The following is a 16659-nucleotide window of genomic DNA, read 5'->3' on the forward strand; positions in this document are numbered from 1 at the left end:
GATATTTAAAAGATTTTTCATAAGTACCATAATTACAAAGTTGAAAACATAATTAAATTAGTTTAATTTTTTTTTAAAAATAAGTACAGGTTCCAATCCATAGTCTGAGACAGGTATTCATTTACACTGTAGTAGCATTTTTCCATCAAGTATTTTTTTACTTCACCCTTGAAATTATTTTTGCCTTTCAATTCTTTAATATGAGATGGAAGTGCATTTAAAAGCTTTACTCCTAAGTGGCTAACATGTTTCTGACTTCCAGTTTTTGCTACATAGGGAATGTGGAAGTCTTTAAAATGCCTTGTATTGTAATCATGGTAGCTTGAGTTGGTTTGGAGATAGCAGTTATTTTTACTGATCATTTCCAGGCATTTAAAAATATATATTGATGATATTGTGAGTATCTTCAGTTGTCTGAATAAGGGTCTACAGTGAGTTTGTGGTGGGCTGTGTGGCATGATACGAATAATTCTTTTTTACATAATAAAAAAGATCATTTAGTCTTGACCTGGTTTTTCCCCAAAAACTTATGCCATAGCTTGTAACTGATTCGAAATAACTAAAGCACACTGGTCTAATACATTCCTTGCTACATACCTTGGATATTATTCTTACGGCAAAACATGCTGAGCTATGTTTCTGAGTAAGATATACACTCCTGGAAATGGAAAAAAGAACACATTGACACCGGTGTGTCAGACCCACCATACTTGCTCCGGACACTGCAAGAGGGCTGTACAAGCAATGATCACACGCACGGCACAGCGGACACACCAGGAACCGCGGTGTTGGCCGTCGAATGGCGCTACCTGCGCAGCATTTGTGCACCGCCGCCGTCAGTGTCAGCCAGTTTGCGATGGCATACGGAGCTCCATCGCAGTCTTTAACACTGGTAGCATGCCGCGACAGCGTGGACGTGAACTGTATGTGCAGTTGACGGACTTTGAGCGAGGGCATATAGTGGGCATGCGGGAGGCCGGGTGGACGTACCACCGAATTGCTCAACACGTGGGGCGTGAGGTCTCCACAGTACATCGATGTTGTCGCCAGTGGTCGGCGGAAGGTGCACGTGCCCGTCGACCTGGGACCGGACCACAGCGACGCACGGATGCACGCCAAGACCGTAGGATCCTACGCAGTGCCGTAGGGGACCGCACCGCCACTTCCCAGCAAATTAGGGACACTGTTGCTCCTGGGGTATCGGCGAGGACCATTGGCAACCGTCTCCATGAAGCTGGGCTACGGTCACGCACACCGTTAGGCCGTCTTCCGCTCACGCCCCAACATCGTGCAGCCTGCCTCCAGTGGTGTCGCGACAGGCGTGAATGGAGGGACGAATGGAGACGTGTCGTCTTCAGCGATGAGAGTCCCTTCTGCCTTGGTGCCAATGATGGTCGTATGCGTGTTTGGCGCCGTGCAGGTGAGCGCCACAATCAGGACTGCATACGACCGAGGCACACAGGGCCAACACCCGGCATCATGGTGTGGGGAGCGATCTCCTACACTGGCCGTACACCACTGGTGATCGTCGAGGGGACACTGAATAGTGCACGGTACATCCAAACCGTCATCGAACCCATCGTTGTACCATTCCTAGACCGGCAAGGGAACTTGCTGTTCCAACAAGACAATGCACGTCTGCATGTATCCCGTGCCACCCAACGTGCTCTAGAAGGTGTAAGTCAACTACCCTGGCCAGCAAGATCTCCGGATCTGTCCCCCATTGAGCATGTTTGGGACTGGATGAAGCGTCGTCTCATGTGGTCTGCACGTCCAGCACGAACGCTAGTCCAACTGAGGCGCCAGGTGGAAATGGCATGGCAAGCCGTTCCACAGGACTACATCCAGCATCTCTACGATCGTCTCCATGGGAGAATAGCAGCCTGCATTACTGCGAAAGGTGGATATACACTGTACTAGTGCCGACATTGTGCATGCTCTGTTGCCTGTGTCTATGCGCCTGCGGTTCTGTCAGTGTGATCATGTGATGTATCTGACCCCAGGAATGTGTCAATAAAGTTTCCCCTTCCTGGGACAATGAATTCACGGTGTTCTTATTTCAATTTCCAGGAGTGTACATTGTGTTCATTCCAGTTTAAATCTTGGTCAATTCGCATTCCCAGAAACTTTGTGATGCACATTTTTTCTATTTGTTTGCTATCCAGCATAAGGCACATATTTTCCCCTTGACACTTGCTTCCATACTGTATAAAGTTTGTTTTCTTTATATTTAATGTCAGCTTATTTGAATAAAACCATGACTGCATGTATGAGAGCATTTTTTCTGCTGTAGTACACAATGATTCTTTTATATCACTAATTATGACACTCGTGTCACCTGCAAATAGTAGAATTTTGGCTGAACTGTCTGGAGCCTGTATATCATTGATATAAATTAGAAATAACAATGGGCCCAGAATGCTGCCCTGTGTAACACCTATTTCAATTTGTTTTGGTTCAGATATGAGTTTAAAATTGTGAAGATTGTTGGATGACCTCAGCTCAACAACTTGTGACCTGTTTTGCAGATAAGATTCAAACCATTTTTTAACAGTACCCCTGATACCTATTGCTTCAAGTTTCCCTAATAATATTACATAGTTCACAGTATCGAAGGCTTTGGATAAATCTAGATTAATTCCAACAACCTGTTTATTTGACTCGAAATTTCTTACTATTTCTGTTGTGTAGTCCAATATGGCTGTTTCTGTACTGTGCCCTGCTCGAAAACCATGTTGACTGTTATTTATTAGTTTATGTTTTTCTAGATATTTTGTAACCCTGATTTTCATTAGTTCCTCAAGTATTTTGGAGAAGGCTTGGAGGAGAGATATAGGTCGGTAATTTTCTATTTTGTGTCTGTCACCATTTTTGTATAGAGGTAGCACTTTAGAGAGTTTATCCCTTCACTAAAGGACAAGTTTTGCTATGTGCACTATAGGTTGGACAACACATGGAGCAATTTTCTTAATTATTGATACTGGTACATCATCCAACCCTCTTAGCAAAGGCTGAATATTATGGTATAAGTGGCTCAGTTGGCTCATGGATTAAATCCTACATAGCTGGAAGAATGCAGAAGGTCATGATGAACAACTCTGAGGGGTACTCTGTGTCTTCTAGCTGGGGCTCTATTGGCTGTGGTGTTCCTCAGGGCTCTGTACTTGGCCCCCTTCTTTTCCTCATCTTTATCAATGACCTTCCCTTGCATACTAGCTTTAAAACTCACTTTACTCTTTTTGCTGATTACACCTCTATCTTCATCAACAAAACTCCCAAACTCAATCTTGAGGAATCGGCGAATATTGTCTTTAGTGAAGTATGTAATTGGTTTGTAAATAATGGGTTATCACTAAATGTTAATAAGACCCAGCTTGTGCATTTCCAAGTAACGAAAAAAGTTGAGGATCAATTAAGTATTATATTGAATGGTAGTGAGTTACTACAAGTTGAGTCAACCAAGTTTCTGGGTGTACACATTGACAACAGTCTAAAATGGTCTGAACATATTTTGTACCTCCACAGAAAGCTCAGCTCAGCAACATTCGTTGTTCATATTATTTGCACTGTATGTGACTAAGACACCACAAAAACTGCTTATTTTAGTTATTTCCATGCATTATTGCTGTATGGCATAGTTTTCTGGGGTAATCCACCACTATCCAAAAAAATATTCATTACCCAAAAGAAAGTTATTAGGATAATGAGCGGAGTCCAGCCTAGACATCTACTCCCTGTTATGTTTCATTGATAAAAATGGACAATCGTACAAAACCAATGATTCATACCATACCCACAATACCAGGAGGAAGATAGACCTCCATTACGAATCAAGAAACCTTACTATTGTACAAAAAGGAGGCTATTACATGAGCTGCAAGGTGTTCAATGCTCTCCCACCATCACTGAAATTACTTATCCACAAGCTTCCCAAATTTAAACAACAGCTCACACAGTATTTATTAGATAATTCCTTCTGTTTCAGTAGAGTTAATTGTAATTGATTTTTTCATTTACTAATTTGATGTGCTATTATGCATTACGATACTCACAATCACTGTTAACATTACTGTCTTTCATTTAGCTATTAAGATCTACCATATTTTTAATGTAATTTTTTCTGTACCTATTAATGTGTATTTTGTCTTATACCAGATATCCTCGTGCAAGAGGTACTTTTATGTATTCCTTTTGTATTATTTGTAATAAGTCAGACACGTCCTACATCCAGGTGAACCCCTCGCAGTATTGGATTTATGGGATAGAAATAAATAAAATAAATAAACATCTACACTAATACTCTGCAAACCACTGTGAATTGCATGGTAGAGGAAACATCCCACTGTACCAGTCATTAGGGCTTTTTCCAGTTCCATTCACATATGGACCATGGGAACAATAGTTGTTTAAATGCCCCTGTGCATGCTGTAATTGTTCTAATCTTGTCCTCATGATCCATATGGGAGCAGGATTTAGGATATTTAGGGAGTTGCAGTACATTCCTAGAAGTATCATTTAAAGCCAGTTCTTGAAACCTTGTAAGTAGGCTTTCTCAGGATAGTTTATGTCTATGTTCAAGAGTCTGGCAGTTCAGGTTCTTCAGCATCTCTGTGACACTCTCCCAGGGTCCAAACAAACCTGCGACCAATTGTGCTGCCCTTCTACGTATACATTCAGTGTCCTCTGTTAGTCCTACCTGGTACATCTCCATGCACTTGAAAAATATTCTAGGATGGGTGGCATGAATGATTTGTAAGCTGTCTCCTTTGTGGACTGACGGCACTTCCCCAGTGTTCTACTAATTAACTAAAGCCTACCACCTGCTTTACCCATGATTAAGCGTGTGTGAGCATTCCATTCCTGTATAAACTGCCACTACACTCAGGTATTTGTATAGTTGACAGACTCCAACTGTGTCTCACTGATATTATAGTCATTGAACCTTTGATATTGCTAAGAAAATGTACAGCTGATAGTTATTTTGAAGACGTGTGTGTTATTTTTTTTATGATTATTAAAGTCTCTATATGCTAATGGAAAAAAGATCACAACACCAAAAAATAAAGTAGAGTAACGAAATTTTTGGAATAAATTTGTCTGGGAACCTATTTAAATGATTAATATTGCAGGATAACAGAATAATGTAAGTGCAAGATAATCTATTGGAAATGCTGATACATTAATAACCAGTGTAATTGCTAGAATGTTGAGTACAATCATGCAAACATGCATGCAGTATGTTGTATAGGTGCTGGATGTCAGCTTGGGGCATGGAGTGACATGCCTGTTGCACTTAGTTAGTCATTACAGGGATGGTTTACGCTGGTTTTGCATGACACTGATGATGTCATCTGATGATGTCCCATGTGTGCTCAATTGGAAACAGATCTGGTGATGGTGTAGGCTAAGGCAACATGTCAACACTCTTTAGAGGAAGTTGGGTTACAACAGTGATATGTGAGTGAGCATTTCCTGTTGGAAAACACCTCCTGAGATGCTGTTCATGAATGACAGCACAACAGGTTGAATCACCAGATCGATGTACAGATTTGTAGTGTGCATGGGAAACCCACTGGAGTGCTCCTGCTCTCATGTGAAACTGCACCTCACATCATAACTGCAGGTGTTTGTCCAGTGCATCTAGCATGCAGGCAGGTAACTTGTAGGCCCTCAATTGCCTCCTTCCAACTGACACACACTAATCATTTGCACCAAGGCAGAAACAGCTTCCATCAGAAAACATTACAGACCACCACCCTGCCCTCCAATGTACTCTCACTTGACACCACTGAAATTGCAAATGGCAGTGGTTTGGCATCAATGGAATGCAGGCTATATTGCATCTGGCTTGGAGTTATCCATGAAGTAACAAAATTGTAACAGTTTGTTGTGTCACTGTGGTGCCAACTTCTGTTCAGATTGCTGCTGCAGTGCAGTATAATGTATCATAACCATAGATCAGACACAATATTCTTTCCTCTTGGTAGTCCCATGTAACCATCTGGAGCCCGGTCTTCTTGTGACCATACATTCTACTGACCACTGCTGTCAGCAGTCATGTACAGCAGCTACATTCCTGCCAACTCTTTCTGCAATACCACACGAGTAACATCCAGCTTCTCATAGCCCTGTTACATGAACTCAGTCAAAATCAGTGAGCTGTTGATAATGGCGACTTTGTCACCTTAAGGGCATTCTTGACTAATGTCAGCTCGTCACATCTCATCTCAAAGGTAACTAACCCTACTGATCATTACAGTGTGTACTTAAAACAAACCTGATTTGCATCCTTATAGTAGTGCTACTAGCACCATTCTTATGCGACTGGTGTGAAATCTGAGTAGACATTGTCTTTCAGATGTAGCAACACATGAACTGACTTTTGCTTACGTTGCACAACTCCTTCTTGGTCCTGCAATTATTTTCCCATCAGTGTACATTCTTCCCAGCTTCTACCCATTAATGAGAATTTCGAGAAAACACAGGGTCAAATTGTGACTATCACTTTCTTCTTCCTGGAAGATTATCTGACATTAGAATGAATGTTCTTCAGATGTCAGTGACTGACATACTGGCATAAAGAATGTTTTGCAGCAGCTTAAGGGCTATTGAACACCAGAAAAATGTTGGAAACTGGAACTGTGGCTTTATTGTGGAGTAAGATACAGCTGCTGTTTCAGGCCATTGGTGTTTCATTTCAGTTTTTTAAATTTTCAGATATGTTATTCAAACATTTACATGCATACATCATAGCTCCAATACAAGTGTTTGCTAGTTTTAAGCACAAAGGTAAAAACATCTCTGGCTTTCAATGACTCACTATCGTGTGGCTTGATCACCAATTGTTTGAATCATGATGATGTTATAAATCTTTAGCCAACTTCAAAATTCTGAATTGAAATTTTCCTTGTAATCAAAGATGAATTATCAAGAAAAAACAAGCATACCCTAAACTAAAGGCTACATTTGAATTTCATTTAGATACACACCCACCATACAAAATCAAGATTGTTGCTTTTAAATTTATTCAAAATCACTCCAGAAATATTGAAAATAATTTTGAGTAGAAAGTGATCCAATTAACTGAACTTCTGAAAACCGAAATAGCTGAAACTGATTCAGAATGTGCTCATAACACGAACAAATTGAGGTTATGACACCTCATGGTTGATAATTCTTTTTGCTGCTGTTTTGCTCATGTAGAAAATGCAATGAAGATTTTTCTCACTAATATGATTACAAATTGCAAATTGTGAACATTCTTTTTTCAAAATAAAGAGGAATTAAGAATGAAGTCAAGGTCATTGTGGGACAAATAACATTGAACTTTCAGTTGAACATGAGTTGCTAGAGAATATGGACATCTCAAAAATAATCGATGAGTTTTAGGTTGGTAGGTCTCATAAATGAATTTTCTGAATCTATTCCTGTTTGTAATCTTCCAGATAGTTATTTAATAAAAGCTTATATAAGAAACCTTATAGATTTCTTGTATCAATCTTAATTATTGTCTCAGTAAGAGGAGTGTGATTTTGTTAGCACCACCACACCCACAGCATGAAGTTCAGCTACAATTGTCTGTCTCCAATAGGAGAACATGTCCTGCTCTACTGACAGTGCAACAGATGGATGTGCTTAGAGTGACAAGCTTCACAATCACTTGGAGGACAAAAATATGTTCTGTATTAGTATTTAGATTATGTGTTAATGCAATCTAGTAAATTGAAAATGTTGTAGACAATAAATGATAAAAATGGTATGCAAAATCATAAATTTTGCAGCAACTTTCAGTGTGCAGGAATTAAGTCCTTGGCTTCAAGGAGTGGTGTATTTGAGAGTATCTGCCTACAATACATGACAGCACAGTCAGTAGTCAACATGGCAGCTTTTTCCTTAGTAGTTTAGCATGGTCAAGCCCATCATGTCTCATCAGTTAGTATTCTGCCAAGTAGCTAGCATTTGTTTTATGATACAGTAGTTAAACAGTGATTGGAGATGATGTCACCCAATATTCTGGGAGTGTATCTCCAAATACTTTGCCCTAGAGTAAACATATGCAGTGTCATTTAAAAACTGCAAGAAACCTGTTCACATTCATGTAAAGATAAAAATGTGTTCTAAGTTAGGAAACTTATCATTACATTGCCTTTGAGCTGCGAGTTGACATTTTGGCACTAAGGGCTGACAGGAATGGTCAGTGTACATACAAGTATTTTCTGAAAACTGAACACTATTGTGCAACGTGGTTAACAAAGTGAGACCTACTTCACTGACAAGTGATTTCATTTTCAGGGATAGTGCATTAAGTTTCGTTTGTATTGTTTCTCTAAGAAATTGTTTACAACCTGCCACCTGAATTGCAATCACAATTTTTCACCATATGGATTACCATAAGAATGACATTTAGCTTTGTTCAACACATGGTTTTAAAATCTGGAACATTACTTCAAGAAAGAGTGTGCAGTGTGGCTGCAGAATGTATGAGAGTAACAGGTAATTGCTTACAAGAGTGCATAGGCGCTTGACTTAAACTTCAAAGATCCAGAATCTGACATAAGAATCCCCTCCCCTCCCCCCTCACGGATGGGTCAGTATCAATTCCTTATTCATGGTTCTCATTTTTTATCTTCCAGTACTATTTCACCTGTTCACTTACTTTTTTCTTCCTAATAATAATAATAATAATAAAGATTTTATTGTCTTTAGGCCATTACAGCAATTGACAACGTCAAATGAAGTTACAATTTATAATACAGTGTGATAAGGTATTGACTACTGAAATATTTTAGCTTATATTACAATAAATGTACAGTGGGTCATCTGTTGGATTACTGCATTTTACAGTTGAAGAATTCATTGATATCATAGAACGGGTGGGCAATAAACCATTCATGCAGTCTTTCTTTGAATGTATGTTCAGGAAGATCCTGTATGGCATGTGGCAGCTTATTAAATAGCTTGTGCCCTGTGACTTCATAGCTATTTATTGATTTTGATAGTCTGTGGTAAGGCGTGTATATGTGTCTGATGCTTCTTGTGTTGTAACAATGTACATTTTCTCTATGTTTCACATCTTGTAGGTTCTTCTTCTTCATCTGAACACTTCATACCAGTTTTTTTTTCACCCTTATGCTTTGGAATCTTTCTATATCCAATACTTTTTCCCTAAATACTTCTGTGTCAGCCATTTCTTCAGCCTTCATATTATTTTTTTCCTAAATCCTTTTCACTTCATAGGTCCTATTTCTTGTTGACGTCTTATTCTACAAATATTTGAAGATCTTTTTGGTTAATCTGCTGGCATGGATGTGAAATAAATATCCGAAACTACAAGTCTTCTCTTTCTTATTTTTGATGGTCTCTGTGTTTTGATAAATTTTGTCATTACTACCTAATTTACAACCTTCTATAGTGTTTCATGGGACAAATATTTGCCTAATGATTCACGTTTCTAGTATTTTGAATTTTTCTAAATTATAGTTTAATGCTAGACATTCAGTTTTGAAATAATTTTGTTTTTCAAAACAAGGTGATGCAATCTGCAAATAGAGATGTGAATGTTTTTCAGCATATTTCATTTGCATATTAATTTTCCAATGTAGACATTTTTCTTTTTTTTTTCAGTGTAATATGTAAGTGAGTTTATGCAACACATCAGTGCCTAGTTGTATGCAAGTAACTTCCTGCAAATCCACTGAGAGTGACTAAAGAAATTATCTGCAGTCAGATAGATTTATCTCTATGATCTGACCATCTTGGTACATTACTGTATAGCCAGATCAGGATCTCCTCAATATTTTGACATGAAGTATCATGCAATTACAGTGCCTGGAATTATTGGCAGCAATGACATGCCAATCTCTTTCATTCAGTCATCATTTTCAAGTAATTGGATCTTGGCAGAGAATATTAAGCAATGCACAATGAGTTGAGGTATATGTTGCCAGGAAGATGCAGCTGTCGGACATTAATTCCTTCATAGATTGACATAATGTCAGCCTCACACTCAGAGCCCATGATCTAGTTCTATAAATTGTATTAATGATTAACTATCACTAAATGTCTTTATTCTATTTGTGCTTGCATGAGTTGAAATTGAACATAGCAGAATTAATAGAAGAGCTACTACTTGAGTAATAAAATATTTCTTATTCAGTTGCATTATGTGGTTGCTGATTATCTACTGCTTATTGTCACACTGAGCGAGTGTAACAGAGACCAGTAGCCTTGGTTACAGTAATCAGGTCCAAAATGATGTAGGCTACAACAGTTGTGCAGAGATGAAGAGTCTTACACAGGATAGACTAGTGTGGAGAGCTGCATCAAATCAGGCTTCTGCTGGTCACTAAAATTACAATACCATGAACACCATGGAACAAAGATCAAATTGGCATGTAATGTACTACGTGTTTATAAGTGCAAATGATAAGCATTTCAGTGTAACTGGGCAGCATAGGTAGAAGTAAAACCATCTATGTTCTTTATATAAGAATTATGTAGCAGGTTTCCATTGAGAAATCAGATTTGAATGCTGGTTGTCAGAAGATTGTGTTATGCATTCTTTAAGGAGAAATGTCTACCATTACATGCCATAATTGACAAAGGCATGGGTGTGGCCTATTGAGACTGATTTATTGTTCTGTGATATTGCTGCTTGTGTTGGATGGGATCACAGGAGTGTCACACGAATATGGAATTGATGGGTTCTGAAGGACTGTACTGAATATCTTGCAGGATCTCAATGGCCCCATGTAAATAGTGCCTGAGAGTGTAGAGACATTATTTGCTTCACTGTGCAGGATCATACAGCTGTATCACGCAGTTTGAGTCAGGAAATGGGCTTGTTTGTAGCAGGATGAGTATTCAAATAGGCAGTGCAATGATGTCTGGAGAATGACAGACTGTGGGTATGGTAACCATTGTTGCAGTTTCCATTGACACAACAGCAAAAAAGGTCACGATAGCAGTGATGCTCCCGATGACAACACTGGACGCAAGACTAGCACCATGTTGTTATTTGTAGATAAGTCTTAGTTCTGAGTACAGTACAATGAATGTATCCATATGACTGCATTCATCATGCTCATACTGGCCATGTATGAGGTGACAATGGATACACAGTACAATCATCTGTGGTTTGTATAGTTGATAATGTATACAACATGCCATAATATTTATGGTATTTTAGGGTCTGTGGCTGTGTCTTATATCAAAGGCTCTGTGTCTGTCTTTTGACATGATAACTCAAGACCATACATTTCCCACGCCATCCTGATCTACTTCGATACTGAGGGTGTCAGACTGTTGCCCTGACCAGCACATTCTCCACATCTCTCTTCCACTGAAAACATTTGGTCATGGGTTGCCAAGAGATTGCCACAACCATTACTCATGAGCCACTATCATTTGATGAACACTGGCACAGAGATGCCACAGCAGAAAAAGATGTACCCATATCTGTCATCCAAATTTGGTTTGATGCAATGCTTATCTGTATGAAAGCAGTTGTCTCTGCCAGTGATTACAGCTCTGTGTACCACATTTTGCACCCTGTACACCCCAAAAATGACATGATCTTCCTACTGTACCATATATTTGCAATAAATTAAAATTTGCTATTTGTTACCATTCCTAGCATAACAATTGTAATGATCAACATTGCATAGTCCTTCATTTTGATGTACAACAGTCATACTACAGGTTATTGGGACATTTCATTGAGTGCTCATCTACTCTCTGAACTTCTGCGAATGAGGATGATGGGTCATACACATCCTTCTGGTCAATGACTGATTACTCTGTTGGTGTTATCCATGCAAATCTTCCTGATCCTATCTGTTGATGGCATACATCTTCTCTCATTCACAGGTTCCAGTACAGTGCAGTGATTATTTCTGAATGACCTACATGTTGTGAAATATGTCAAAAGGAGCCACAACTTTATGTGCTTCCCTCTGAATGCACACAGGTGTATTACATGTCAATCTTCCTCAGTGGCAAAGCTGCTGCTGCAGCAGATGCAAGGACAATAGTGTCAGATCCATGCCACAGAATGCTCTTGTGTAACTGACAAGCTTGGTAAAGTGCGAGTGAATGGTACACAACCAAGTCAGAATCATTGGAATGTCTTCTGATGTGGAAGCTGTGTGCCAAGTCTGATGCAATTCCATTGACTTTTTCTATGTACTATTGTTATCATGTATAAAGAAATATGTTCTTTTCCATACCAGTACACACTCATTATTTCAGTGGCCCATCCATGATTGGTGAAAAAATGTTTGTGGAACAGTGCTGCTAGAGTGACATCCGCCTTTTTCATGCAATATAAAATGATTTTTTTCGAATATTATTCAGAGGTAAACACCAATATGACATTTGTTGTCAAGAAATATTTGGTTGAATGGAATGTGTACCACTATGTCTTGTACAGGCATTACTCATAGCTATTTTAGAAGCATTCTATCATTGACAGATACATAAAAATGAATGAAAAATAGCAAAATTTTGTTCTTTTTTGTGTACCTGTTCATTCATTCTTTATTGATCCACTGAATCATTTTGTGTACAGAGAGTTCTACATGATATGGGACAAGTCATTATAGTAGTTAAACATTTAAAAATACATAACACCAAATTAAATACACCTAGACTTGCACAATTGTATGATAGTTATAGATTGCAAGTTATAGTATTAGTATACTCACAAGTTGTTCAAAAATTAAGGTCAACTAAGCCTAATTAAAATTAAAATTTGAGGATACATTCAAAATCAAATTAAGTACAGATAAGCATTACATAATTTATACAGTAGTTAAGATTTACTACATAAATATAATGAGTACATACAAGTAGATCAATTTTTAACAGTTGGTTAGGCCATATTGAAGTTTACATTTTGAAGATAAATTATAGTGCAGAAAGATAAGTGTGCAAATATATTACATTGAAAAATCACATAAAAGTATTAATGTAAGTTATAAAAAGAGTATTTCAGTAATGTTAATTTAAGACTTATTTTAAAACATGCTGGATTGTTGTCCAATAGTCACCGAGTATTTCCCTCTAGTGTTGTGCTGATGATAGTCCAGATTCTGCTTCACGTTGCCAATATTTAGCTTGGTAAAACTTAGTATCTCCAATATGCACTGGTATGGAAGTGGAAGAATATCTAGTTTTTGGAATAGTTTACATGAGTCTCTCTGCTTTTTAAATAACATTATCCTGACAGCTTTCTTTCGGAGCTTAAATATTTTAATGGACTCAGAACTTTGGCCACAGAATATGAGGCCATACGTTAGGACTGAGTGAAAAAGAGCATGTTACACTGATGTTAAGATTTTATACTCCTGACTTCCCTGACTTACAGAAGCATAAAACATACTGTACTTAAATTTATAGCTAGCTGTCAGTGTGCCTCTTCCAGCTTATAGTGTCAAAGACAGATATTCTAAGAAATTTAGTTACATTTTCCAGTTCAGTACTATTTCCACCTATTTGTATAGTTGGGATGGGGGGATTTCTGTTCTGGACTGTAAGAAATGTTAGGCCTACAGTCTTCTTTGCATTAAGAAGTAGTCTATTAGCTGTAAGCCATGAATCCAGTAGAGCAGTACATTGGTTGACTGCAGCTCCAACTCAATGCTTCCACTATTCAGTTAGTGACCACCTTTACTCCTAAATTATTTACGTTCTGTCAGAACTTTCCTCACCATGTTTCTACTGCTATTGTAGCTAGTTAAAGGTGTCTGTGTTATGAAAGAAACCAGTCTGTGAAGTAAGAGTCAGAATGGCCATTCTAATAAAATTACAAATGAAAGGATGCACTGGTTATATGAAATTTTCATTTTCCATAGACTCATTCATTTTTCCAGAACAGAAGGAAGTTGACCTGTTGCATGTGTTCTTTGATATCTTCAGCTATCACAGATTTCTTCATTAGCTACAAGGCTATGTGTTGCAAAGCCCTAATGCGTACAATCACATCCCATTGTAGGCAGTGCAGACAGTTTCTACAATTATGAAAACATAATCTTGGTTCCATTCTGACTGCCTGTGTGTCAACCAGAACAGTCAGAACTCAGCACTGACTGGACTTGGAGTGAACCAAAAAACATGGAAAAATCACCTTTTAAATAATGTGGAAAGTGACAAAACACATCATTATAGCAAATGCTACCCAAGAAGGAGGTTCACATAGAGAAATTGAAATATTGATAAAAAAAAAGTCATAAAAAGAATGACATTCTATGAAAGTATAGGAACTTTTATAAATGATAACAACCACAAAAGCCCTCAGCCTTATAACAGACTTGTGATATTGAAAAACTGGGAGTCATAAGAAAATAAACATAAAAATGAAAGAAACTCTATGGTGTTGCCTTGTGTGTAAGGTTTTTGAATTGTTTGAAAGATAAAAGTTTAGTTAAAAGTACACATATATTCTCTGTTTTTAATTCTAATTAGTAACTTACAAAATGTTGAATAACAAGTACTGTTATCAGCGCATGCGTAGAAAATTTTAGCAGACTACTAGTTTGACCACATATATTGCTCACTTCTCTGTTACAGGAAGGTGTCTTGAAACAAGCTCAGCTCCATCTACAGTGGTTATATCATTATCGCTACCCACACTTTTGGCCACAGGTGTTTTTGGAATTTTTGCTGTATATCAGTACTCTGATGAGAGGTGATCAAAAAATATACATTTAGTATTTTAAATAATAAGGTGAAGGTTCAGAAAGCTAAGTGACTTATGTAAGGCAATTAAAAATATGTGGATGTTTGATGTGATACCCTTCTTTTTTATGGACAATCTTCTGCTGAACAACATAGAAATGTGTAAAAACAGGTGACAAATTATGGCGAGTGAATAAATAAGGGCATTGTACATACATGAACTTGATTACTACTTTTTCAGTGTTAAAACATAATTAGCTGAGTATGGAAGTTGATAATAATTTGTCTGGAGACTATTTGCTGCTTTTCTCTTCCTGGAACTCAAAATTTTGTGATTCTACAGAATATATAATATTGTGTGTGTGTGTGTTTGTGTGTGTGTGTGTGTGTGTGTGTGTGTGTGTGTGTGTGTGGGTGGGTGGGTGGGTGGGTGGGTGGGTGGGTGGGTGGGTGGGTGGGTGGGCGGGCGGGCGGGTAGGAGAGAGAGAGAGAGAGAGAGAGAGAGAGAGAGAGAGAGAGAGAGAAGGGAAAGGGGTGAGCAAATATTGGTGTGGGAATAAAAGAAAGTGAGGAATATGAATGAGAAATAATGCCTTTAACAAAAAATGAAATGTAATGGTCAGCAAAGCTGACTTTTACATCAGTTGTGTACAGTGCTGTTTGTCTGATAGCATATATACACACACACTGCAGCAATAGTCTATTGTTAAATAGTACCAAATGTAAATACAAAAGATTGTAATTAACATTATAAGATTTGTGTGAGTTATTTGACCTATGCTTTGTTGAGCACATTCCGTATTTGGATTTAACAAAAATGCGGACTTTAAGTGGAATAAATCAATCATAGAAAGAAGGATATATTTACAAAAAAAAGATCAGTTATTTAGGCATAGCTCTTCTGCTGCATTACATAAAAGGTGTGACCTGAATAACTGAAAAACAATTGCAAGACTGACATGATTTTTGCTTGGGGCATATTTTCTAATAACCCCAGAACATACTCTTCTAAGAAGGTGAACTCCCTACTATTTACTGTATATGCTTACTGAGAAGATCACTTTCAAGATGCTGTCAGGGCCGTATGTAACCAAACTGTGTCACAAGTTTGCAAAAACTTTTGTACCTTGCACTGAAAATATGTCGTCACAGAAACCAAACATTCATTGGAGCAAAAATCTGTGAACAGTGCTCTAATAAAATTTGCTTTGTAAGTTTGAAGTCGTGCCACATTATAATTTTCATTGTACACACTCTGCCATATTAAATGGTAAATTTTTTTTTTATCTGTGAGTACTTTCAATTTTTTTCATCCCATTTGTTTTTCATTATAGAATAACACATTTGTAGACAGAATAATGTATAATCCATATTGTATTTTATGATTTATGTTCCTTTTGCATTTTAAAAAGTACTCTACGAACATCAAAACAGGTTCTTTGCCCCATTGTCAAAAATAAACCAAATTCATTCTGCAACTGTAATTATTATGGAAATTTTCACAAGCTCTTGACTGTCAGTAAACAGAGTCTGTACATCCAGCTTTCATAGCCCTCTCATATCATAGTATTAAGGAGGCAAGCCATACATATTTCATGCTGTAATGCTGCATAAATGTTTTCATTAAGATTTATTGGTCCCATTTTGTATATAGAGAATTAATTGTCCTTGGTTGTTGAATGAGACCAGTTTTATGCTGACCTCCCACAGGAATGTTTAGATCATGATGTACAGGTCATATCTTGCATGTAAAGAACTGATTCTCCTCAGTTGCTTCATGATATGAAACAGAATCATTGTGTAACATCAAGCAACTGGTTTCAGTACTACATGCAGCTGTGGTTAACAGTAAAATTAATTTCCTTTATGTACTGTAGATTACAGATGATGGTTTCTCATGTGCATACCACAGTGCACAAGACATCTGAGCACCATTCTCAGCTCTTTTCACCAGAAATGTATATAGGACAATTATGTCATTTG

General features: G+C 37.8%; 1 protein-coding gene across 1 annotated transcript in view; it reads left to right on the plus strand.

Moving 5' to 3' along the window:
• LOC126469563 (uncharacterized) overlaps positions 1–15075 on the plus strand; it is a 635094-nt gene extending 620019 nt beyond the window's left edge. Inside the window, exon 12 of the mRNA XM_050096682.1 lies at positions 14569–15075. Within this exon, the coding sequence (XP_049952639.1) occupies positions 14569–14690 (122 nt within the window). The 3' untranslated portion in view covers positions 14691–15075. The remainder of the gene's footprint in view (positions 1–14568) is intronic.
• The last annotated feature ends 1584 nt before the right edge of the window (positions 15076–16659 follow it).

The sequence above is a fragment of the Schistocerca serialis genome, chromosome 3 (assembly GCF_023864345.2).
Source record: "Schistocerca serialis cubense isolate TAMUIC-IGC-003099 chromosome 3, iqSchSeri2.2, whole genome shotgun sequence".
NCBI lineage: Eukaryota > Metazoa > Arthropoda > Insecta > Orthoptera > Acrididae > Schistocerca > Schistocerca serialis.